The 27,715-nt window shown below is 31.9% G+C and overlaps 1 protein-coding gene across 2 annotated transcripts in view; it reads left to right on the top strand.

Annotated features, from left to right (window-relative positions):
- LOC107439462 (rhophilin-2) overlaps positions 1 to 27,715 on the top strand; it is a 105,272-nt gene that overhangs the window by 37,530 nt on the left and 40,027 nt on the right. Inside the window, exon 1 of one of the 2 annotated variants that reach the window (XM_043041281.2) lies at positions 26,059 to 26,373. The exons of the other annotated variant lie outside the window; for it this stretch is intronic. Within the exon in view, the coding sequence (XP_042897215.1) occupies positions 26,299 to 26,373 (75 nt within the window). The 5' untranslated portion in view covers positions 26,059 to 26,298. Of the gene's footprint in view, positions 1 to 26,058; positions 26,374 to 27,715 lie in introns of those variants that run through there. 2 annotated transcript variants of the gene reach the window in all.

Raw genomic sequence — 27,715 nt, 5'->3', positions numbered from 1 at the left:
GGTACTGCGTTTTTTAAATGAATCAAATATGACGTTTGCCAGTTCCACAATCAAGCCAATGATTTACAGAGGTTTCTGCGCAGAAATCTGAAAGAGGTTTTCCATTTAGGTAGATGTTCATAAATGCGTTTAACACTTCTTGTTTAAGACCAGTAAGAAATGTGTTTTTTTGTAAATTCATTGCTGAAAAGCCCCTTTCAACCGCTGCAGTACTCCCAGACAGAGAAAACATCAATTCCAGCATGCGCAGTATGTTGCTGTGTTTCGAGATTAGAGGGTCATTTTAGAAGTGAGGCGCTAGACTCTTGTAAGATAACAAAAATTGAAAATGTATCACGAACATTGACGAGAAAATGGCCGTCCACGCGGACGCTGGATTCAAAAAGTTTGTTGTCCGCGTTGAATTTTTGACCGCCGAGGACGGGCGGTTTTTCGAGCCCTGCTTTGGGGTCATGCATTTTCTTCAATATTCTTGACCCTCTGCTCTCTTTTGCCACACTTCGCCTCTAACAGTTTCACGCTATATTACATAAACATAGTTCAGCTGTTGATCATATTTCAAATTTTATTCTGAAGCTTAAACTATGAGTTTCAATGATATCTCTGAGTATGCCAGAGAGCTCCAGAGATTCGGGAGATGTGTGTTGATTCATTTGCAATTGCCGGAACTCTACATTTTCCCTCGTCCCAGAGCTTCAGCAATTTCATTGTATCCCAAAGACATTACATTGTATCCCAAAGACATTACATTGTATCCCAAAGACATTAAAGAGACCTGCCGTATTATTCGTAAGAGAAGTTGCTGTTGAAAAACTGTTCTCGGCATTAAAATACATTTATAAGGATTTAAGATCAAATAGGATGGAGGATTTATTAGTTACTTATCTTAAAAATGAAAAAATGACTCAACTGCGAATTAAATTTGCATATACTTTGACAGCTTATGATTAGACAATTTTTTAACGTTCCATAAAAAAGAAAAATTAAAATCTGAAATTCAAAAGCTCGGATAAATGTATAGTAAAATTGTCGCAACCTTAGTGAAGCTGGAGCTAGAGCTAAATCGAAAATGCTTCGGCTCCTGTTACTGGTAATTGGTTTCTTTCTTCCTTTTTTCTTTTGTCTTTCTACTGTGTAGAAAATCGAAAACAAACAAATATGTAGTTTATTCTCATCTTTTAGGTGTCTATTCATACTAAATCAACGATGCTATACAATTTTGTACTTCATTTACTCGTCATTCCTTCTATTGAGATTGAAAATGAAACGTTAAAATCAATATTTCTACCAGGTGGCGTTGTACGCAGTAGTATTTTATGCTTAGCCGCTTTACTATACTTAGACATCAGTTTTATAAATTTAGCTGCAACTGTTCGGAAGGTAAAAGTGATAAATAGTGAGTTACGTAGTGAGTCTTCTCTATGTTTCTAATTTTATTCAAAAAATACTAATAAAAAAAATTAACAAAACATATTAAAATTTCATAAGTGTATTATGTTAAATCAACATGTAGAAGTTTTCTTCTTCTCGAAATGTTATTCATCCTATAATATCGTTAAAAATGAGTGAAAATCAATTTTAGAAAATGATCTCTGAAAGGGGAAATGATACAATTAAATGCCGATCACGTGGTGAACCCAATTACCAACTGGATGCATATTAATAGAGCGGAACGCCCTGCGGTGGGGTTAAATGGTAGCCATCAAAAGTAATTTCTTTGGCATCTCCTTTCCCTGATGCGAGGGCTTTCCAACACTTTCCACATATGAAATAAATATCGATGTCCCATTACTTACTTAATCCATATCTATTGTCTAAATTTGCATGTTCATTCATTAAACGATTTGTAAAAGACAATTAGTTTTTTTTTTTCAAAATCATTATCTTATTAATTAGGAGGGTAATAAATTTATTTTGCTTGTTGTACATCATTAGTTTGGACAACAATAATGTTTGTTTTAAAATTCAACCTTAATATAATTGTTAAAAGCAGGGTTCTACAAAATTTAAAAATTTCTTTGAACCCGGACTAATTTTCAAGAGTCATCAGCCCCAAAAATACAAAATTAATCAGATAAGTTTTTAAAAAAAAAGTTAAATTTTTCTCAAATATTGGAATACAGCTTTGGCATTTAAGACGATATTTATGTGTGGATTATTTCATATTTATTTGTAGATTCCTGGTTATTAGCGTTCTCTGTTAGAAATTTTGCGTTGAAACATAATATCGCGCAACTTTAATATAATGCCAAGTTAAACTAGTATCGTATTTTTTAAATGTGATTGCATGATATTATGGTTCAACTTGAGCGGAAATAGGATTCAATTTAGCACCTTATTAAAGTTGCAGCAAATTATGGTTCAAGTGGCCAATATTATGACTCAACGACGAACTGAATTTTCTGAAAGAGTACCCTCTACATTTCGTGACAACTCTATGCTCTGATGAGGTAAAAAATATTTTACATAATGAATATTGCATAAAAATGCCAGAATGATGTCACATAAAAAAATTATCAAAATATTTTTATGTGTCACATCAATCTGACTCAACTTATTAATGAAATTTTTGTTAGTTATTGTCTTTTTGCGCAGCATAACAAAATACAGTGTAAAGTTGAAAATAAGTTAGTAACGTAAATTTATTATAAAGAAGCGTGTAACGTAAAAGTAACCTTAAGTTTGCTATAGTTACATATAGTTAAATATATATATATAAATAACATTAAGTTTGATATCAAGACAATAACTGCCATTACCTCCACTTACGCAATGATGATATTTTAATTTTATACAAGAATATAATTTTGTTCTAAAGTATCCTTGAAGTAAATTGTTAGATAATAAAGAAATGAAGGTCGAAAAATAGTTAAACATTCCGCAGTTGTAAGTGACAAAAAAAAAAATCATAAAATGGAGTCATTTTCACCTTATCTTAATTTTTTGCTTCCAGCTCAAGTCTAAAAAAAGTTGTCATTAAATTCTCGTTATCACTGATTTCCGTCATTCATGTAATCATATGACTAATCGAAATTACTGTTGAGAAATATAAGTGTCAATAACATAATTAAATAGAATGTTTTCTTTAGTACAAATCGTGATTCAAGAAACTATTTCTATTGTAGACAATAGTTCCTCTGGTGCAATAGCCGCATATTTATAGTTTAATCATGTGCTGTCTTGAAAATACATATAAAGATATTTACAATTTCATCACCAACGGTTAGTGAACGCTATAACACCTTCAACGTATATGAAATGAGTCCTTTTTTAATTGATTGCCCAAAATGTTATTATAATGTTCGTATTGTTAACAGTTCGTTGAGATGGTTTATTGGAAACTTTTTAAATTCAAGACTGTGGACAAACTTCGATTAGTCGTACAGTAATTAGTTACTAAAAGATTTTCTCGATGTGCACTTTTCTTTAGGGAAAAAAAACGGACTTCCTTGAATAACTTATGATCTAGTGATCAGATCTTCTCATTCTAGGACTCATTCTTATTTGCTAATATAGATGTATAAAATGCTATTATTAGATTATAATTTTTTTTAAAAATTTTATAAATGATTTGCTTTGTGAGCACTTAATAGAAACAGAGGTTTAAACAGTGCGCAAAAAAAAAAAAAAAAAAAAAAAAAAAAAGATCACCCTGAATAACTTTTGATCTAATAATCGGACTTTCACGTTGTAGAACTCTATCTTAATGGCTTGTAGGGCCAACTTCAATTATGCTAATTAATAAGTGCAGGCGATATTTTAAGTTACTATAAATCAGACAAAAAACGTACTTTCTCATAATAAACGGATCTTTTTTTCGACGAATTCGAATTTCTGTTGCCCATAATATAGGGGGTGGTTGGAATCTGGGAACTATGGTGCCCATAGTTTGATTAGAAGTGCTATCCAAAGTCTGAACCCTTTAATGTAAATTTTACTTATTGCATATTTCGTCGTATCTGAGGAACTTTTTAAGCGAATTGAAAATTTTTTGCACACAATTATAAAATTTGTTTATCCAAAGATAATTCCAGGCAAAAAATAAATTTTAGCAAATATTTATTATGTTTTATTACTTTATTAAATAATAGTCGAAACATTTTTTAATTGTAAGGTCATCATTTTAAAGAATGCAATTTTGCATGGCAAAATCCGAAATTTAACCTAAATCAACCGAATAGATTCTAAGAAATCGAATTTTAAGAAAGTCGTATTTAAAATTCAATTTCTCAGTAACTGAACCAAATGATTGATTGAAAACTTGCCAAAATGATTGATACCGATACTATTGGGTTTATCATCTACAGTGATAAATATCAAAAGCAATAATATCGCAATCATCATCAAAACTGACAATTATGGATTACGATAATAGCGTAATATCGATAATTATAGAACATATTATTGTAATCATTATCGATCACGTTGAATATCTAATACGATAATATTGTGATTATCAAAAACTTAAATTATAGAATGCGATATTATAACGAGTCAGATGAGTGTTGATTCATTTCAGTTGGGTATTAAAAATTTTTAATGCAAAAATAGAGTATACATTAGTTGAAGTGACGAAATATCGTGATATTAAAATTTAGATGATGCTTAGCGCTATTGTTATTAGATTTCAAAGCAAAGTTTTTATTAATGCATATTTTGAATTTTATCATTAAGAAATAAATAAAGCGCCGTTTTTCAGTCAGGCATGACAATTAAAAATAGATTTTGGATGTTATAAATATAGTATATATATAAAAAAAAATGCTTCGAGTGTTTACCAAATATTAAAATGGTTACACTGGATGATCAGAACAAATATTTTCTCTTGATTCGTGTAAAACTCTCATTCATTTGCGAATTAAAAGTGTGTCACGACCTGATTGGTTATGCTTTTTTTTCCTCACATTCTTTTTCACCGACCTTGTCGGTCGAATGCAACAAAACTATACGCATCATTCTTGTCGCCTTTTCTATTATGGATTTTGAAAAAAAAATGTCCTCTGGAATTGCGACAAAAAAAAGACTCAACAGTTGAAGATGTTTTGCATAAATAATGCCACAGTTTCCCCTCTCAATTTGTCAAGGATTCTCCCTGGGTTTTGAAGAGAGAATCATTCTTAACAGAATGGAATGACGAAAGAACATTCGTAACTTCTTTATTAGAATAGCTAGGAAGGGATTGTGATGGAGCATCTTTTCATACGGCATAAAATCATTGATTTAGCGCCAGGTTTAACATTCAGCATTTTTCCTCTGGCGCCACAGTGGGTGTTATTTGGCTGGATTTATTTTCACCTACTGGCATTTATTATTAGATGTTTTTTTAAATCATAGTTTTGACTTCAATTTCTGCCTGGAACAAGGTCTCATTGTTCCACATAAAATTTAATTTTTAATCAAATTTTTAATTCAAATCTTTTTTGTTATAGACCGAAGGGTTCCGCCGACTGGTCTACTTTAAAATTGACTCTCTATATTAATTTACAAAAATAGTATTTTGAAGTTCTTCAAATGAAATAATTTTTTTTTCAAGGAAGACAAACTGTATGACCATAATACCAAAAAGCAAAAAAAGATGTGAATTCTTTGTTAAACTTTAGAGATTATATAAATAAATGTTATTTAAAAAAAAAAACTGGAGGAAAAAGAACTTTAAAATTTAAAAAATACAAAATTCATTCGAAATGTTTTTTAAAAAAAAGGGACGAAATCGTTTCACCTTCAAAAATTATAATTTTAATACTATTAGTTTTTCCTTTGCATCTAAAGTGAAGAATAACCGTTAATTAAAATAAAAAAACGATAAAAAAAATCTGAAAATTACTGTGATTAAAATGACAAAATATTCAAAATCATGAAAGTTCCAAATTAGCAGTGAAGAAATAGATAAAAGAAAGTTAAATCAACATCAAGTGGTCAAAACATTCCACCGTTTTCCCGACTAACTGGTGGGACCCTATTTTCCAGATTGTGGTTATTTGCCATATTTTGATAGTCAACAATCCGAATCGGTCCAAAAGGGGGTATGTTAATTCAGAGAAAGAATGTTTTCTATATCTTTAGCCTCATTTCATAATTTTAAAGATTTTCAACACAAATTAATGTTAATATTTAAGGTTAGTCCCTCGATCATTAAGATCGCATCTGATCTGAGTAAGTAAAAAATCTGTTCCTTAGATTAAAAGTTATTAAGGTGTTCCGAATTTTATTTAATACACTGTGAATATTATATGAATTACAACGACAGTTGTGGTATACATAACCAAAGTAATAGATAACTTGAGGAGGGAAGTTAAAGGCGTACGTGTTTACATTAGATTCCATGTAATTAATCCGCCGTTTTTATTTTATTTTTTAATAGCACTTATTTTTTGATAATAAATACGTAAAAGATGCTTGTTCTCTCTAGTTCTATTTTATGCACTACTTTTTCACTGTTTTCTTCAAATTATGATAATAATAATTATTAATTCAAACAGACGTTTTGTTCCCTCGAATTCCGTTTTCTTCTTCTTTATTTTTCAATGTGTTTTGCATATCATAATTATAATAAATAATAATTATGAATTCGAAAAAGACGCTAGTTCTTTTGTCAGCGCCATAAAAAAAACCTCTTCGAGGGGCAGTGCCTCTTATATATATTTATTATTCCCTATGCGTGAGTCATGCTTCCAGTATGTATCTATCGCGATTTGCTATCGTGCGGTACTAATCGCGGGTTTTTACTATTACCCAAGATTGCCATTTACATGGCCGATTCTTCAGAAGCAGTATGATGGATACCTTGACCTTCCAGCTACTGAGGTCACGCCATCTCTGTAAGATCTTTTCCGAGATGTCTTCATCACAATGGGACCTATGGTCATTGCCATATGAAAACAACTCTCTATGAAACAGCCATTTTTCCTCCTCTGATGAAATGATACTCCAAGAATATTCAGTGTTTTTTCCAGGTTCCTCTTGACTGATTGTGATACACCCTTCAAGCTTTAAGAATGAGGTGGACCTTTTGAGCTAAATATATACTCTTTTGTTGATCATCAAACGATATGGAAGTTTTTTTTCTTCTTCTTCTTAATCAAGAGAATAAAAAAAATATTTGCTTTATAGATAAAAATAATCGTTTGAATTATCGAGGAAGTTTTTCCTTATCTTTCTCTAATTTCGTTTGAATAAATGCAAATTTGAATGTAATCCATTAACAACTACGCGGAAGCTTATGATGTCTTCGGTTATTATAAGCAATTGTAAATAGTGGTTTGAGTTATAAGAATTTCATTTATGAATTAAAGTTATTTGCATTGTTCTACACTAGATATTTTTATCTGTCGATTATATATTTCTTCTTTTTATACATTTAGACTAGTTACGTGAAAAGATAGAATGATTGTGGAAAATTTCAATTAAGTTGTTGAAGTAAAGTTGTTTTTGTCAAAGTCTAAACAATCTGACCTTTTCTTTTGTGTTTTGAGTAGAAATTTCTCCCTGCAAATTATTGATATTTTTAAACACCGTCATTACGACATTATAAAACATAATAATGATATTATTGTTTTTCCCCGATCTATAAGGACAGTCCATTTCCATTTTAGACGTTTAATTCTCCGTATAACACCGAAAACTTTTATTTGTTGTCTTATCCTTGAAGCACGCTTTCGGTCGTTTCACGTAACACTAAGTAAAAATCTCACGTTTCTTTGTAGTGTTACTGATGAAGCTTGAAGTCTGAAAAAAATTCTAGGTTTTACCGATAAAAATTAGGATTTGCTGAAGTGGCTTAATTTTACCCCAAAAGCTTTGTAAAACACCGTATTAAAGCAATACTTCGGACTTTTATCAAACCATCTGTTAGTAAGAGTCTTTTCTTTATACCAATGCACATTGATTGAAAACTTTTCTCTTAGTAACAGTGGCATATTAATTCTTTAGTATTTTGTGCTATTTTTGCCATAAAAAACTCCATCCGATTCTATGTCTTCTCTTAATTTTATGCTTGATCTATTGTTAATCCTTGACCGACAATTTTTACTACTTTAATTTTAAAGTTCTTCCTTCGTAGAATAATAAGCATTTAACACTACTTTTTTTTTTCAAGTCCTAATTGAATGAATGCTTCTGTTAGATCGATGATCATTTCTTCTAGTTCTTTAGAATTGAGCAAGATAGTAAATAGATCACCAGCAATCAAAGGTGGCTAGTAGACTTCCACGATAATGTTCTAATAGAATAATCTAGTGTTAATTAGATTTAAATTGGCTAATTTTCTTTACGGTTATTGACTTATTTTTGATAAGTAAGTTTTCCAATTTGTCGCAAATACTTAAAGTATTATGTAATTTGGAGGGAAAAAAACACAGTAAAAATGATTGTGGAAAAAATGTAGCATATTACAAACAAATGGTTTGGTTGATCAGAAATGTTAATTTTTATAAAATTCTAGACTGTTTAAATATACTACTTAATGCTAAAATTATATTATTAAGAACGTTTAATAACTATTAAATATATTACACTATGCTAAACTTTTCTTTGTATTTTCTTTAAACGCTCTCATTTTTTCTCATTAACATGTTCTTATCAGAACATGCTTTTGAGGGATTTCCATGCTTAGTTTTAAGAACCTAGTCACGAATATTAACGATAAATACTTAATGTTCTTAAGTCATTGCCCACAGTCTGTAAAGATTACGAACGGTTACATCCTTCTTAAATAGAAAAACATCTTCCAAAAGATTATGTGAATCCTTATTCAATCCGCGGCAATGTCATATATCTCGTCCTGATTAGGCACCGTTTGTCACTTAAAGAGAAAGAAAGCTTTGTTAGATTCGCAGCTGTTGAAAAAGGCCTTTTCATCTGTAATGAGAATGAGACCATTTTGACACTAAAGAAGACCAACAGCACCTTATGGATCACGTATCAGTGCTGGGTATCAAAAACAATTCATTCTTATTTCACAGTTCACTAGTTTTCAAAAGCTTTATATTAATTAGCCAGTTGCTTTTCTTTTTCTTATTTCGGCCATTATGAAAATTAAATGTGCCTGATAGCATCTTCCTTTTTATCTCATATCGTTAGGATGTAACTTTAAGACATAATGATTTTTGTCTGTGTGTTACACGTTTTGATGAACCTTCGTCAGTATTCGACCCAGAAATGTTCATTCATTGATTTTAATTAGAAGTACGCTTAAGTGAAAAGCGTACACTGCTCTGAAGCCTCCTCTTTAGTTTAATGTTAAAAATATAATGCTCTAAAAATGTAATTTTGAAAGAATTGTCATTGAATGAAAAATTGACGAAGATTTAAATGTAAGTCTTAATGCACTCTGCTCAGAAAATCATAATGCAATATCATCAAGTTTCAAATTAGTTAAAAGGTTAGTCAACTGACAATTGGGAAAGAATTATAAAACATTGTTCTTGAGCTTTTCTTGTCAGCAGCTCCATCTGTTGGTGAAATTTCCCAATAATTACTAAATTTCGAAATTAAAAGATTATTTTCTCATCAAAAAACAGTATATTTCCTTCTCCTTCCGTTCTTCTTTCATAAATTTTTCCAATTATCGGTCATTTTTGGATTGTCCAATATCATGTATGGCAGCAATTTTGAAACATTTTCAACTCATAGAAGTACTCTTTCAAGTGAAATGATTTTTTTTTTGTAGTATTCTAATGTTAAAAGTTTAGGAAGTTATATTTTTTATGAGGAGTCTATTAAAATTAGGTTTTAAATTTTTGCAGAATTATTCATGGGTCCATTTATAATCCAAACATAGTTATATTTTATTCAGCCAAATAAAGTTTTATTCAAGAATCATATTCATGTAAATATATATAAAGAGAATAAATTCCATGCAAAAGAATAATTAGTTATAATTCTTATGTTATTTTGTCTAATAGTCAAAAAATTTGAATTGTAATGTATACAAATTTAGGGAATGAAATTTTATGAGTCAAAATTTGAAAGGTTTCGCTTAAATTTTGTATTTTGTTTTATTAATTTCTACTCTCTAAAATAACGTAAGACTTTTATATCTTACAATTCAAAATTTTTTTCATTCTAATTAATAAAATAATAAAAAATAATAGTCAATTACGAAAAATTATTTTTTGTCTGGAATTGTCCTTGAGTAAACGAATTCTATTATTGAGTGCAAAAATGTTTCGACTCGTTTAAAAAATTCTGGAAGTTTGGCGAACAATGCAAAAAATAAAATCAACAAAAAGGGGTCCAAACTTTCGAGCGCTTTACTGGTTGAACTATTGGTACCATATTCCCCAGCTATCGATTACCCTATATTTTAGAAGTCAGGAAACGAAAAAAAGTTGTTCATTCATAAAAAGTGCGCATTGGTGCCTTATTGTGTGACTTAGAATATCGGCTGCGCTAATTAATTAGCATATTTGAGGTGACCACTCGAACCATTAAGATTAAGTCCTAGTCCGATCATAAGTCATTCAGAATGATTTTTTTTAAACTTTATTTATTTATTTTATTCATTTACAATTTATTTATTTTCTATTTATTTCATTTATTTATTTTTCTGAGCAGAAACAAACCAACAAGGCACTCTATAAAAATATTGTAGGTTATCTCATATCAGAGATAGATTCTGCCTAAATTGTTTAGAATCAACTTTTTTTTCTTCTTTTTTACAAATGAAGAACAATTTTGATAATTGAAATAAATGATTTCTTCCTCACATTTCTTTTCTCCCCTTCTCTTACATCACTTTTGAAATATTAAGGATTGAGAAATATTCAAGTAGATTGAGTTTGTATCACTTGAATCAAAATGCAAAATAAGTGTGGTAGAAATAACATATAAATTCAAAATTAAATAAAATTTAAATTTTACTCACTTAAATTTACTCAATTAAAAATGAATATTCCTAAATTGGCTTTAACTTTCGTTGATAAGTGGAGCAGTTTTTCTTGAAACGTTTCTGAAAATGAAATTCTCATGATATAAAAACATACTGTTAGAAACTTTAATGTGTTGAATCATGCAATTTTAATGTGTGTTAATATATTTAATTCATATTGTATTGTATATATTAATATTTTATTGTATATATTAATGTGTCCCGCAGTGGACTGATCGTTAAGACACGGTTCCCAGCAGATCACCGAAGTCAAGCATCACTGGCTGCGGTCAGTGTGCGGGTGGGTGACCACTTGGATCAGTCTGCGTAGGGACCGAGGGTGTGCGATATTGGTCCTCGTTAAACTGTTCTACCGTAAAGTGCTCGACTTCGCGTGCTGGTCGTTGGGCTACCGAAGCAGGGGTGCCATCCCCTCTGCAGAGGATCAAAATTGTGATGGCTTGTCTTCGGATCATCCTCAGGGATGTTTCCCAGACCGTCGCCAATAGCCCATTGTGCAGCTCTACTGTGACGTAAATTAACTACAACATCAACAATATATTAATATTTTATTATTATTTTATATATTAATATTATATTATTAATTATTGCATTAATATATTTTATTGTATATAGCATTAGAGTGACGGTCAATTTTGTTGCAAACTTAATATATTACTCATATTAACTAGTTTATCGTAAAAGCTTGTTTATACGATACTGCGATTCAATTAGAGCTGGAATAGGATAGATTTTAACACCTTATTAAGATTGAAGCAAAATTGCATCGTGTCAGGGTTCACACATTAAGATTCAAAGTCAAACCATTTTTACTGATACTTGTGTAATATTTACTTGCTCTTAAAAGCATCGTCAGAGCAGAGTTAAACTTTTGTTGAACAAGAAACATTTTATTGCAACAATTGAAAAAAAAATTCAAAAATAAATAAATAAATAAATAAATTTTGTACACTGTTATTATTTATTGTTTGTAAAAATATTTTCAGGCAAGAAATAATTTGATCCAAAAAGTACTGTAATCGTAAACAACAACGGCCTATACACGAATGCAATATTTTGATTAAGTTTTCTGTTGTTTTTCTTATGGAGTAACATCCCAGACAAAAGAAGAGTCGTTGCCCTAATAAATGTCAGGTGATCTCAATAAAAATCTAGACAAAGCAGTCAGCATAACTGATTTGATTATTCAGCCGAAACTTTTCGTCTTCTTTCTTGTCGGAATAACTGACATATTGTATTATGTCAGAGATACTAGCAAAATGAAATTATGTAATACTTTTTCCTAAATTTAATAATCTTTCAACTGCAAAACTAGTAATACTTTACAAAAATTCAGTATGGTTTATTTATGATATTTTTTAGTCGTGTATGTTATTGGAAATGTTTACAGCGTCACACTTTAAAATTCACATAGAGTAAATTAAAATGTGGCTTCACTTCGCTATTGAATAATCCAAAAACGTGTTAAGTATCATTTTGAAATCATTCAGTGAAAAGCATGTTAAGTATCATTTTGAAATCATCCATTTCCCCAAGTTGAAGAAAATGTTATCTTCAGAAGAAAACATTTACGAGCATAGTTATGATGATTTTGAACGCTCCTGACTTCTTGTTATCGTCATAGGCAAGCGAAGGATTTTTAAAATCATTTTTTATCAATTCCCTTTACCTCATTTAAATATTTTCGAAACTTACATACGATTTGACAATTTTAAATCAATCCATCAATTTGTATACATTCAATCAATTAATGAGAGGAGTGGGGCACTCGAGATGTAACATCAAAACCCAAATGTCAGACTGAGTGTTATTATATAAGACACGAAGTTTTGCATGGCTTGTTAGATTTTCTATTAAATATAAATGGGGATACTTGCAAGTGACGTAGTGTGGGTATCTTGATCCTGATAGGTTGTTGAAGCGTGGCATTTGCTTACGTTAGCAGCTGTTCCCTCTGTTCTATTTCGAGTAATCCAAGCCCGTCAAGTACCAATCCTCTTGAGTGACACAACCTATATTCTTTCACAAAGATTCTTTCGTAAAGATTTCAATTCCTTCACAATATATTTACTGTAAGACTTTACACAAAGACAGGCAGGAAGCCATGTAGAACATAAACGAAATTATTATGCATCGAAGTTGCCAGGTACACAAAACATAAATTATATCACGGTTACAATAAAATAATAAATCTAAGTCGAGTAAAAGAAGTAGACGAGAAAGACACATTCGATGTGCTATACGGCTCTGCATTTATATTCATAAATATTCTAAGTTATATAGAAAAACTCAGCTCAACTTTAGTACGCCATTTTGCTGATAAAGATTAACTGGCCCTGACGTCATAGGTCACATGCGTGGGTTGTCTTCTTCTTCTTAGAGTGCAAGTACCCAATTGATTAACCAGCAATAGAAAAATGTATATCTACGAGGGTTGTAAATTAAATAGTGGCAACTTAACCTTGAAACTCACAGAAATGCGGGAATGCGCAAATAGGATACGGGAGAGGTGAGGGGGCACTGTTGTCGATGTGTATAGTGCAAAAAACAGTCGATCTGCCTAGAAGGGTGGTTGTTGTGTGGCGTTAAAGTGAGGAGTTTCGTTTCCATCGCTCTAAAGCATGTTTTCAAAAGGTGATCAGTGGTCGTGGCTTAAAATCGAGGTTGCCCGTGGCAAAAATGTGACAGAATGCTATCGAGGATTAGTGGAAGCATGTGGCGCAAATGCTTTACCGTATAAGACAGTAGCACGATGGGTTCAAGCATCTCGTCTTTTTTCGTCATTAAGCCTTTTGAAAACATGCTTTAGAGCGATGGAAACGAAACTCCTCACTTTAACGCCACACAACAACCACCCTTCTAGGCAGATCGACTGTTTTTTGCACTATACACATCGACAACAGTGCCCCCTCACCTCTCCCGTATCCTATTTGCGCATTCCCGCATTTCTGTGAGTTTCAAGGTTAAGTTGCCACTATTTAATTTACAACCCTCGTATATTGAAAACAATGAAATTTCTGGATTTAAGGACATTATAGGGTCGCTTGCATGCTATAAGACATTGCTTTATTTAGCCAAAACTTTGAATAAGTTTTTGTACGAAAAAAAATTACGTTGGCTCCTTATGTTTCTATTATTATGGTTTCCCTGGTGTTTTGATTGATTTTGAAGCTGATTTTCCTAAATGAACTGAAAATCGGTTTACTGGTTCTTCCGCGTACTCTCTTCAAATGAAACCCCTATAGTTGTTATCTTCCATCATTATTACCAAGTCAATTACCATGGTTGTTTCTTCTCCGGTGGTTCATACCCTCCCGCCTACTCCTTCCATCAAAATGTGGGCAAAAACAGGGCGAAAAGTCAGCTTCTCATCATTCATTTGCAGATTTTCGCCATTACATTCATCACACTACATTAATGCATCTGATAAAATGAAGTTGGTAAGTTTAAACACAATATGCTATAAGGGCTTAAAAACATGATTTTTTAAGAAAGAAATTGTTTTTAACTGAATATAAAAAAACAGATTTCACTCCCTGTCTTACATCAGTATTGTTTAAATCCTCCCATTTTAATCACAAAAGTAAATAAGTCAAATCCGCCTTTGGTGCGTCTGTAATATTTATACAGCTCCAAGTATTAAATAGTTATTTTTATAACAAAGTCTTTAAATGAAATTGACCCATTTTTCCGTGAAAGAAACATTCTTAGTAACCAACAGCTTCTCGATGTTTCTGTACACTATTTTCTCAAAATCATTGAAAAAGTGACTTAAACGTACCTTCACTTAGGACTTCAAATGAAAAGCCTTTTAAAAACACTACAAACCGCAAAATCTTTACTATTCAATTTACAAGCAAACATTTAAATATATCAGCTGGTATCGTTTCATCTCAAGACTGCGTTCTGTAATCTTCTTCTTAATTCCACTTCATCCGTGGTATAGCTTAACCCCTCCCCTCTTAATTACCAAAAAATTGCTGTATGGTGGATATGTAATATTTGTGCAGCCTTTAAGTATGAAATATCCAAACCTTTAAATAAAACAGACCATTTTTTTATTTGGTAACCAACAGCCAATGTTTCGATACATTTTTATTTTCAAATTCATTAAAAAAAGTAACTTAAATGTGTTTTCTTACCAGAAACCTTTTAAAAGCGCTGCAAACCGTAAAAACGTTACTATTCAATTTACAAGTAAACATTTAAACGCCCCAGCTGGCAACATTGTTTCTAGTCAAGAGGGTCAACTGTGCTGGAGTGAAAGTCCTCCAACAAATATTCTCCCCACGTCGGCCATTCTAGAATGAAATAGAAAGTGGGATGATATTGAAAGAGTTTCTTTTTTTCAGGTAGATATCATGCACTGGCAATTCGCTTTCACTGCAACACCGTGAACAAAAGACGTTTCTTACGCCATTGGTGACGCGTGGGCGTTTCTAAGGTTAAAAGTTGTAGAAAGGACGTTGTTAGAGTGGGTGATGGATGGCTGGATCCTCTCTTTCTTCGCTAACAGGTCAACGAAATCTAGTAAGAGGCACGGAGTAGAGATAGAGTTAACTTTCTTATCTTGGTATCTGTATTTTTGAAAACATTGATGCAGAAGTTAGTTTTAGTTGATCTTTGATATTTTATTCAGATTTGACAAGGGTAAAAGTTTATCGTGTCTTCCATGCGTGTATTTTTACCGCAAGGTCAACAGGGGTGATTTTATTTTAACCATCTATTGTTGAGAAGTGTGTTTAACAAGGAAAGTTATATGTTGTGACTATGTGTTTAACAGAGTTAGATCTTTCCGTTATATTCCTTTTGTAAATATGGGGTTAAGTACGCATTCCTCATGCGTCTTTTTCAGTACTTTCTTTAGAGGACGCAGGTGAAACTTTCCATGGCACACACACCAGCTGGAAACCAGCTTTTAAAGTTTTGAGAAAAGGAGTAAAACTGGAATAAAATGAACTAGAATTAAATTTTAAATACTTAAAAAAAATTTCAAAATACAAACAGATTATTACTGGATTATACTTGGATTATACTCACTGCGTGATCTTGAGTCACTGCGTGATCGCATATGTTTCCAATTTTAAAATTTGAAAAAAAAAAAAAAACTTTCAGCATTTGAAACTTCATGGTTTACTTTAGGTTAACCAGTATTCACCTTTTCCTATCTAGTGCGGAAAATTAAAAAATGGACCACCCTACATAACTTTCGATCTAATCATTGGATCTTCACGTTCTAGGACTTAATGGTTCGAAGGGGTTACCTCAAATGTGCTAAATAGTTAGTGCAGACGATAAATTAAGTTTACGAAATCAGACACAAAAACGTATACTTTCTCTCAATAAACATGTCTTTTTTCCCCTATTGATTCGGATTTCTGACACCCAAAATATGGGGGTTGCCGCAATTTGGAAAATATAGTCCTAATAGTTTGGTTATTAGAGCGGTCTAAAGTTTGAACCCTTTAATGTTAATTTTAATTTTTGCGTATTTCACCATGTCTCGAGAACTTTTTATGTAAACTGAAAATTTTTTGCACGCAGTTATAAAACTCGTTTATCCAAACATAACCCCATGCAGAATATAACTTTGAGTAAATATTTATTATTTTACTTAATAACAGTCGAAAACCTTTTGAATTGTAAATTATAAAATTTTTTACATTGTTTTAAGGAATGTAATCTTAAATGGCAAAGTATAAAATTTGAGCAAAATCAGTCTAATAATTCCTGAGAAATCAAATTTAGAAAATAAAACTTTTTCAAAATTTGATTTCTGAAGAACTATTCAACTGATTTTGCTCAAGTTTCATATTTTGCCATTCAAAATTGCGATCTTTAAAATGATGTAAAAAAAAGTGTAATTCAGAAAGTTTTCAACTTTCATTAAATAAAAAAATAAATATTTACTAAAAGTTATATTCTGCTCGGAATTATCTTTGGATAAATGAGTTTTATACTTTTCAGCTCGCTTAATATATTATCGCAAAATACACAAAAAGTAATATTAACATTTCAAAATTTTAACCGCTTTCCTGACTAAATTATTGAGACCCTATTTGGTCTGCATCACCTTTTTTTTTTCTTTCCTATCCATATGTTACTTGCTTTTTCACCTTTCGTAACGCACTATAAAAATTCCCGGATCAAATTACGGTAATTAGTACCGGCATTTAGGGAGCCATTATCTTTTACAGTAAAATCCATTTTTCCGAAACTTTTGCTGAATACAAAATTTTGTATACTATACATATTACAGTAATATTTATTGCATCAAGTCGGTAATGATATGAGCAATATAACGTGAAAATTTTAATTCTAAATAATTTTACAACAGTCAGGGAATTAATAAGTGTGTATTAGGAATTTTTTTCACCAAGCCATTTATTTTAGGATTAGTTCTTGAAAATTAGCTGTTTCAGATACCTATCAGATAATTATGGAAAACAGATAGAAGTATTTTATAAAAAATATTTATACCTTATTTTTACAGTAGTTGATCCGAAATCTAGAACAATATCGAATAAATTTTGAAAACCGCTTGCTAATACACATTTCTGAAATTCAGTATAATTTGAGTAGCAGTGTTGTTACGAATTTTGACGTAGTGCAAGTGTCATTGTTATTTCTCCAGTTTCCAATTTTTCAATGTGTCTTTATGGGCAGCAGTTAAAATTTTGCCCCTGTAATAGTGATAACCTATTAGTCTCTCCTCCATTAGGAAATGCGGATAATGCGCAATGAGAATTATCTTCTTGCAGCAGAGTAGCGTGTATCTAATTTAATATTATGTAAACAAAATTTTATTATACATTAAATATTTTGCTTGAGCTTATTATTTACCCAATAAAAAGTTTAATTTTATTATTAAAAATTATCGTAATACATTTAATCTTCTAGATACCTTAGTCATTGACTAAGGTCTCTAGAAAACTGGAACAGTAGCCCCCCTCTCTGCACGCCGCTACTTACCTCACCTCTCTCCTTAGAGGTAGTGATGGGCAATAACAGGTATTTTCAAATAACAGGTTCCAGCTGTTACCATACAAAATAATACCTGTTCCAAATACCTGTTCCAAAATAACAGGTCTAAGGAAAAAAANATATTTATTGATAATATAAGTACACTCGTAACTTACTACACTCACGCACATATCGTATTATTCTGCAAAATAATAATGTTTACATCACAAAATCGAAACTGAAACTAAAACATAACCGCTGTTGCCATTCTTCATTTTTACAATATATATGCGCTTACGGTGGCCAAGCAATAATATTTTTGGCAAGATAATTGTTTGCCTAGTATTTTGGAACAGGCCTTTGGAAGTAACCTGTTATTTTCATAACAGGTACGATTAAATAACAGGTGACAAATACCTGTTCCAGAAAATATTAGCCATCTCTACTTAGAGGCACCCGGAGCCTAACTCAGTATTTGCTCCCCCCCCCTTCTAGCATGGTGTAAAGCATTGGTTCTCAACGGGGGCGATGGGCCGTATGTTGAGAGGCGCTGGGCATGTTATGGGCAGTAGGGGGGCGTTGGGTATGTTTTGGGTGGTAGGGGGGCGATGAGCATGTTTTGTCATTCAAATTTAATTTTAAAACTTACAAATAAAATTATTCAATTAAGATTTATATAATAAGTAAAATGAATTAAAAATTAATATTAAAGAAAAAAAGATTAAATTAATGTAATAAATAAAGATTGTCCGATACACCATTTGTACCAGCAATAAAGCGAATTTATACGACACCTATTCTCTGATCCGAACCAACACAGCTCAGCGCATGAGTCAGTAGTTTTTGCCTCTGACTCATTTAAGCAATTTGGTGGAAATTGAAGTGCATGCACTTTCAGTATGAATGTTTGATTTAACCCGTGTTTCTTATAATGGTTTTCGTTAGCTTCCTTGCGTTTTTTTCCCCCCAGTTTCGATTAGATCTCATAGATTATTTGCCCAGGTACGCGCGTGAATTAGTTCTTTATCATAAATTATTTATTAATTTTGAGAAATAGTTGATTTTCTTTCATTTGTTTGTATTTTGCTGCCACCAACAATGTCGGTTAACAAAAAGAAGTGTCATCAATACAATGCCACGTACTTGAAGTTGGGAAATCGTTCAATCACTGTTGAACTCTCAACTATCCATGCGTTTACTTCGTAATAAAGTTTTATCTAATGAGGTAATGAAATCTTACCGTTAGCAGGAACTCATCCTGACAAACAAAATAAAGATTTGTCATTTTCACGAACATCTTTTTTCAAGTTTCTGAAGGCAACTTCGGTCTCAGGGATACTAGCTACCTCATCACAAAAATGCGACGACGGTTTGATATCTTCTTATAATATATCAAAACTTATTGCTAAATCTGGGAAAGCTCATATCATCGGAGCAGAGTTGATACTGCCGGTTGTCAATGAAGTTTTAGAAACAGTTTTACACCAGCCGCATCCAATGTAATAAAAAAATATCCAATGAGCGACGACACAGTGCGGTGACGAAATGGTGAGATGGCTGAAGACGTTGAAATTTCTTTATGCAAACTTTTGATATCCAACGAATTTTTCCTTCAAGTAGACGAATCAACCTTTCCAAGTAATGTAGGCATAATTCCGGTTTGTAAAGGTAAGAAAAGTTATTCAAGAGATGCTTTTTGAAAGAAGCTTGATTGTAGATATCAAAGGTAAATCTATTTTTAATACTGTCAAAGATTATTTTAAAGAGAAAAGCATTCCTCTTGCGAATATTATGTCCATTGCCATTGGTAGGCTCCTGCAATGGTGGGACGACATCGTGGGTTTATCGATCTTTCGGAAGGGGAGGTACCAGATATTTTAGCTGTTCACTGCGTGATTCACAGACAGCATTTAGTTGGGGGGAAAATCTCAGAGACCGTTTGCATCATTCATTGCAATATGCCATGTCTGCTGTGAACAAAATTCACAGTAATGCTCTCTACGATTGATTATTCAGACAGCTGTGTAAGAAAAACAATGAAGAATTCAATTGCTTCAATTGGAATCACCGTGATTCGCTGGCTTTCCAATAGCTTCTGCCTCAATAGGTATTGAAATCTTTTCGACCCTGTACTTGTGTTCCCTGAAAACAAAGATGTAGCTCTGAGAGACAGAATTGCTAGAATTTAAAAAAGACTTCGGCTGATTTATCTGTAAAATTTAATGGCGTTAATTCACAACTTCAAGGCGACGAGCTCAATTTGATCCCTACAAAATCAGTTATTTCTGCCTTTCTAAAAAAACTCATTTTGTGGAAGCAGAATTTTGGTTGGAATGAGTTCAGCCAACGCCTCCTACAACTGAAAGCCACCACACGGTTTTTTATAGGTAGTCCGATCAGACCACTATGAAGGTAAATCAGTTTACGAAAGAGTCCTTTAATAGAAACTCTAATAAAAATAAGAGAGTAGTAGCAAATATAATTCTAAAAATTTGTTTAATTTATGAATATGATTGGTTTGTATTATTAACTTGTCTACCACTACAGATTCAATTCTGAAATATATATGACACATTTCTCTCAGTCAACTTCAGAATAGAATATGGGTTCCATGTGGACAAACGTTTCACTTTTTAAATAGTCTGCGCGGACTACTTATAGAAAACCGTGTGAAGGCTTCTTTCTGATGTAGGAGGTGATGGCTCAGCCAAGCAGGCGAACTTCGCCCTGATGATGCTCAAGAATATTTTCAACAGACTCTTTGCACATGGACTTTTCTGACCGTTTTAAAGATGTTTTGTTCCCTGGAAGTCCCTCAATGTGTTTATGGGTTATTTAACTAACGAAACTTTGAAATGGTGATCATTTCACATATTTTTGCTTAAAGGTAACATCAATCGTCTGTATCCTGGACTGTAGACTATCATTAAAAATTTTTTAATTGCCTTCCCTTCCTCCTAACTTGTTGAACGTGGATTCAGTGCTGTTACGAATCTTGTCACAAATAGGAGAAATCGACTCGAAATTGTGCAACTAAGGGATCATCTCACCTCACTAAAAGTATTGAACCGAGAGTTAAGAAATTGGTTCTGATCCATTAAGTACAATCATCCCACTATCATAGTTACTTGACTGTTTCTTTGATACTACTTTATAGTGCTAAAAAATTATTTTGGGTGTTTTTTTAATTATCTANTTTGGAAGTGCGTGAGTATGAGGGGTTTTACAACCGGTTATGCTGGCTGGATTTACCTCACTTCAGTTCGTTTTTTGGAGTGGTCAGGAGGGTTGTCGAGGTACATACTTGGGGACTGGGTGTTTGCCGAGGCACACCACACTACTTTATAGTGTTAAAAAAATATTTTGGGTGTTTTTTTTAATTATCTAATCAAGAACAAATTATTCTTTTTAAGCATAGGTTTCTTTGTTGTATTCTTTTTTCATTAAACGTATTTATTTTGATCATAACAAATAGATTGCGATAACCTGACGTGAGAAAATTATCGAGTTAATGTACACATTATTAATTTTTAAAAAAAAATTAAAGCGCAAAAAAATGTTTAAAAATGTTGCCTCCTATAATTCATCACACCTACCTACGTCCCCATGCTCTAAATAACTGGATTTTCACAAAGGGGGGCGTTGAAATGTTTTTTATTCCTTAAGGGGGCGTCAACGTTAAAAAGGTTGAGAATTTATGGTGTAAAGCTTAAAAATCTTTTCGGGACTATTTTAAGTATCATATGGTGATATATAAACTTAGATCAACCGCACTTGGCATTGTTTTCTATTTACTTATTTATTTATTTTTTTTAAATTTACATTGAATGAGATAGCTTGATAACTTCATAAATTTTTATTTCATTCGGTTTAAAATGCAACAGTCTATGTTACCAATGTAGTTTCTATCGCAGTTAGATGTTTTTGATTGTGTCTTTTCTTTTTCGATTGAAGGATACGCGTTTTTTTCCAAAGACATTTTTCCCTCAGCATATAGATACAAATTTTTTTTTATAAATTAAAAACATTTAAACTTACATGCAAAGCAAATTACCCTACTGAAATTGAATTAAAATGTGATGAAATTATGGAGCCCGCAATTAGCAAATAAAACGGGATATTTAAAAGGGGAAAACATTTTACCCTGATGTCCATAATTAATTATTTTTCATGAATTTGTCCCCTCTAGCTACGCCACTACCCCTCCTAAAGACCTTGGGTGGTTGGTAGTACTTAAGTCAAAATTTTAACTTCGTAATTAACAAGTGTGATTTTATTAATTACTTAAGATTCATTACTAACTTTTCGTAAGAATTCTTACCTTTCGAAACGTCACCGCATAAGAAAATTATGCATTCTTTTGCGTTGACGCATAATGAAATGAGCAATCGTTGTAATCAAGGATGATAGGAGTAAGTTCCCTCTTTCATGACCTGCATCTATGACGTCATGAGAAAGGTGATTCGAAGTTCGAACAGGTCTTAAAAGAGTTGTGCAATGGAAAATCTTTAAACAAGGGGCTAATTTGAAAGCACTTTTCAGTCTCAGCCAAACTAATATTTATTATTTAATAACCGACTGTAATTTAATTATTATAGATTATTTCAGTCTATAATATATGTTTTAGCTATATATTATTATTAGTATGTGTTTCAGGTTTTTAAAAAAAATAAACAACGTGATAAAGTGTTTTGAATTTGTAATAAAAAATGCTGTATCGAATTTTTAAAAAAAAGAAAGAAAGAAAGAAAATTAGCGCCTACTGCATGATAAGTGATTTATAATAGGGAATTATAGAAAAATTAACATGAAAAAAAATGAAGTCGGGGCCTAAACTTGTGCTTAAATGGACCCCATAAATATCATACCCTGATGAAGGAATGTGACATGTTTATTTATTTTTCCTTCTTTGTATAGTTTTTTATTTATTTATTTATTTTATTTTTTATAACCGTCGTTGAACAACAGACCCAAATTTTGGGGTTTGCGATTACTAATGTTCAACTCTGCAGCCTTTTAATTTTGAATTCAATCCAGAAGACAAGGAAACTCCTGGATCAAGTATTGGGAGAAATGTTTCCTCCGTGGAGGACTTTCTAATGCAATTAACTCGCCTTTGCGTTACATGGAGAGGAAAACCACGAAAACCTCTAACGATTAGCCTGGCCACAAGGGAACTCTAACCCAGGATCCGTCTGCCACTGAGGAATTGTACGACAGCACTGTGGTCGGTGCAAGCCAGATGCGGAATTCGTATCGACCAGCCATCGTTGGAATTCGAACCCGGTTCACCTCATTGGAAGGCGAACGCTCTATTCCCTGAACCATCACGGCTCTTCTTTGTATAATTAGAAAAACCATGCGGAATAGCTAAAATTTACACTTTGAATAAATTTTGCTACTCAGCCGGTGTGGTGTGTAGAGTCTTCGCTGTTTTAGTTGGTATTTTATTCCTCGCGTTAATGGTTAGATATCTTACCGGATTACAGAGCCGGAATAGTACACACGCATGATTTGAGAGTAGGATGCGGTGCCCAGAATATTTACCATCTAATCTAAAATGTTGTAATGTGCGAACGAAATGTCGCCAAAAGCTCATTCATTTAGCTTTTGCGTGACATTAACAGCTGAACTGAATAACTTTCATGCTGGATTTTTGGGGAATAAGATGCTTTATTTTTCGAGGTCGAAGTTATAAATAAACTCACTATCTCAACTATGCACATTAACCAATGCGTAGCAAAACATTCGTCACATTTGACGAATTCGCGGTTTCACCGGTAATACCTTAACATCTTCAAAGACTGTAAACGTTATAATTTACCATTTCTTTACCCTAGAAACTGATCGTTAAGACACGGTTCCCAGCAGATCACTGAAGTCAAGCATCACTGGCTGCGGTCAGTGTGCGGGTGGGTGACCACTTGGATCAGTCTGCGTAGGGACCGAGGGTGTGCGGTATGGGTCCTCGTTAAACTTTGCTACCGTAAAGTGCTCGACTTCGCGCGCAGGTCGTCGGGCTACGGAATCGGGGTTGCCATCCCCTCCGCAGAGGATCAAAATTGTGATGGCATGTCTTCGGATCATCCTCCGGGATGTTTCCCAGACCGTCGCCAATAGCCAATTGTGCAGCTCTAGTGCGACGTAAATTAACAACAACAACATCACCCTAGAAAATAAAGAAAATATATAATTAAATACAGTTTCCATTCGTAGTTCATGAACCGAGTGATTATCTATAGCATAACTTTGAAATAAATGTAGCTATCTGGAGTTAAACTAGTTTTGTCTTAACTGTAATCCGTCAAAGTGATTTTAAAAAAAATACGGAATCTTGCCTGTTAATAAAATGAGCAATTATTTCAAAAACTTTTCAACAAAGGTTATTATTTTATTATTTCAACTAACCAGACATGATTCTATCTATTGACACGTTCTAAAAACCGTTCTTTTGATGCCAATAATGCAGACCAAAACATGCCAGGCATATATGTCCATTCTCTACTGAGAGTCGTAATTTGAATAATCACGCTAAAAAATACTTTTTTTTTATTACAGCATCACTTTTCTTTAAAAGAAAAAGTGGCATCGAAACTGATAGTAAACCTTGCTCGAACAGTGTTAAATTATGCATCAGACCATTTAATTACACTTGCGTGACTAAATAATGCGTGTAGAATAAGGATTTTAAACAATATTTTGCTTTGATTTCATGCAGACATTTCTGGCTGCTTGAATTTTAACAGAACTGAATTAGTTTATCAGGATGTAGTATGTATAAAACTCCTATTTTTTAAAAAAGAAAAAAAAAAAAAAAAAAGAAGCAAGAGAAAACACTTGACTTTGGACTAAAATGTTACACAGTAAAATAGAAATCTGATATAGGCAGGTGTGCTGTGTTTAACAGGTTAATATACTATTAAAAAAATGTAAGAGCTTAAATATAGTACAGCTCTTTTGATACTATGTAATAATAATACCAGTGTAAATAGGAGATTAATAAATAAGAATTTTAAAGCAGAAATAGTGTTCGTTTGTCAAATGATTTTGGGAATTGAACTTAGCAAGCCCCCCCCCCTTTTTTTTTCTTCTTCCTTACAAAAAAAGAAGAAAAAAAAACATTTCTGTCATGTAATTTATTATTTATTATTTTAATTTTTTAATTTATTTATAGAATTTTCTGGTTCTCTAAGTATGGACGTGGCTAGTTAAATGTTTTACTCAACGTTGTTGATAAAAATCAGAAGAAAGAAAAATTTAATAAGCTTAAATATATGAATGTTTGAAGTTTTTTCTAATGTTATCGAAAGGAAATACTATTATTTATATGAGATTATTAAGGAGAAATTCTACAATAAAGAAATATTTTCAAATATTCAATAATTGAAGTTTCCACAGGAATCAAACTCAATGTAACTTCTTTGTTTTAAACAAACACAGATAATAAACATTTGTTGCCATATTTTATTTTTGATTGCTCTTTCAAAAGAAGTTTCTAATATAAATAATCGGTATAGCTGAGGCTATATATTGCATTAGTTTTCAATTTTGTTGCATTAGTGAAGTAAATATTTAGAATCATTTACTGCGTTTTAACGCATTATTTGGAACAAAGCCTGGTTACGAATGCAACTAAAATTTTGTTGACAACCGATTTCTGAATTAAAAGTTCGATTCACAGTTGAAACACGTGACACTTGGTTCCAAATGCACTGCGCACCAATAATTTAGAAAAGTTACTTAATTTCTTTTAAAATTTATTATACCATATTGAGTCGATCTATAAAACAGGTCCTAGATTTTACGAGACACTGTATTATGTTGCGTAACAGTTCAATATTATGTAACAAAATGAATCCTCCTTTTAGTCTATCGTTTGCGAAATTCCCTTCACTCATTGAATTTGCAGTAATTAATAATCGGAACATGTACCATGAATAATATCGGCAATATTGTGCTTGGTTGAATTCCAAAAGGATCGCCTGCTTTCAGTTGACCGAGTTCGGGTAACGACTTTACGTTACAAATTCCATCAAAAATATTCGAATCCTGCAAAAAGATAGATGGCCAATTATGACGCACCTTACCATCATAAGAATTCATTCTTGTTATGATGGATAAAAAAGATATAAAAAAAGAGATTTTTTTTTTTTTTGTTTTGTTAAGGAGGGGTCCTTTGAAATGAGTCTTGCGGAGAAAAGAATAATCACAATAGGGCGAGGTTTTGGCAACTGGTAGATACGCCGGAAGCTGGGTCCAGTGTTCCATGACTTCATAGTCGCAGACGTGCAGGTAAACTGTTCAGGTGTCTTCTGTTGTATGTTAGAAATCGGTAGTTAACCCGGCGTAGGCCCCTCGAGAAGTTACATTTCAGAACTGTGTTAGCAGTGTTATTAATACTGTTTGGTTTTCTGATCTGTGTGTATTTTCTGTTTGGATACATTAATATGAAACGTTTTGAAGGAGCAAAATTGCTGTTTATTACGCCAGTAAAGGATAAATCGTTATGTTATGATAAAACGGTAAGTTTTCCTTTAACAATTTTCCATTTTGTAAATATTATGACAGGGCAATGTTTTGCCGCATAAAGGATTCTATGGTCTTCTTTTACATTGTTTTACGATATATTTTTGTAACGAAAGAGTTTTAAAGATTTTCTTTAAAATAAATTAATTAACTTGACTTATAAACTTTTCTCTTCTTGAATCATTATCATGTTATAGAATTGGTTTAACTATTAATATTTTTTTTAAAAAAAGATGAATTTTTGATATTAAATATTTTTTTATGTATAGATAATTTCAAAATATATGCATCAGTTTACATTATTATTCTCTGTTTATCCTTCTTTTCTAGAGTAAGACTTTCTTCTATATCTACACTTTTTATCAAAATTTTTCCTACTATTTCTGAGATTTTCCCTTAAAGGATTACTATTAATTCAAAATAAATTTAAGGTTTACCAGGCCAGATTTAAGGATACGGAATATATAAAAATTTTGAAGTAAATTTTCTCAAATAGCAAATATTTTTTCAGAAAACATTAGTGCTGAATAATTAAATACATATTTTGTAATAATTCTGTTGCATATTTAGTTAATAAAATGAGATAATGAATTTTTATAATGACTTGTGTTTCTAGAATTAGCTCTTAAAGAAATTGTGTAATATTTGAAGCGACGAGAGCTTAATTCCTAATTTTAAGATTAAAATTCCTTTCAAATCTTAATTCTGTTCAAAAATTGTAAAATATATGATCTTAGGTTATCTGTATGAATCGAATTTGAACAACATTTACCAATAATTTGGTTCCAAAACATTTCCGTAATTTTAAAAATTCTAAAGAAAAAAGTATGCACATTTAATTTGTAGTTTTTTTTTTAATAATGAATCATTCTATTTGGTTTATTTAATAAGTTTTTAAGTTAGGGAAACTATGTAATTTTTGTGAAATTAAAGATTTGGAAATATTTTGAATTCAATGATTATGCTTAACGTTTTCTTCAAAAATCACCCACAACTCAATTTATGATCCAAAATTGGAGAAAAAACTCTTGTTTTTTAAAAAAAACATTGTTTTTTATTTAATTTATAATTTTTTAATAATCCTTTTTGTTTTATTTAATAAGTTTTTTAAATTTTCCCTTTGGGAAACTATGTAATTTCTCTATGTAATTTAAATTGAACAACGAGAAAAAAAGGAACTTTTGTGGTAAATTCTCTCCAAAATTTATTAAGATGCTCAATTCAACTTATGAGCTGAAAGCGAACAAAGCAAAGAGAAAACAATTGAAGAGTTTTTCGATCTGATCAAAAATCATAACCATATAACACACAGCTCAATGTCTGAGGCGAAATGGAACA

This window comes from Parasteatoda tepidariorum, chromosome 1 (assembly GCF_043381705.1).
Source record: "Parasteatoda tepidariorum isolate YZ-2023 chromosome 1, CAS_Ptep_4.0, whole genome shotgun sequence".
In the NCBI taxonomy this organism is placed as follows: domain Eukaryota; kingdom Metazoa; phylum Arthropoda; class Arachnida; order Araneae; family Theridiidae; genus Parasteatoda; species Parasteatoda tepidariorum.
The sequence above is the reverse complement of the archived record's forward strand: the minus strand, read 5'-3'. Positions and strand labels throughout refer to the sequence as shown.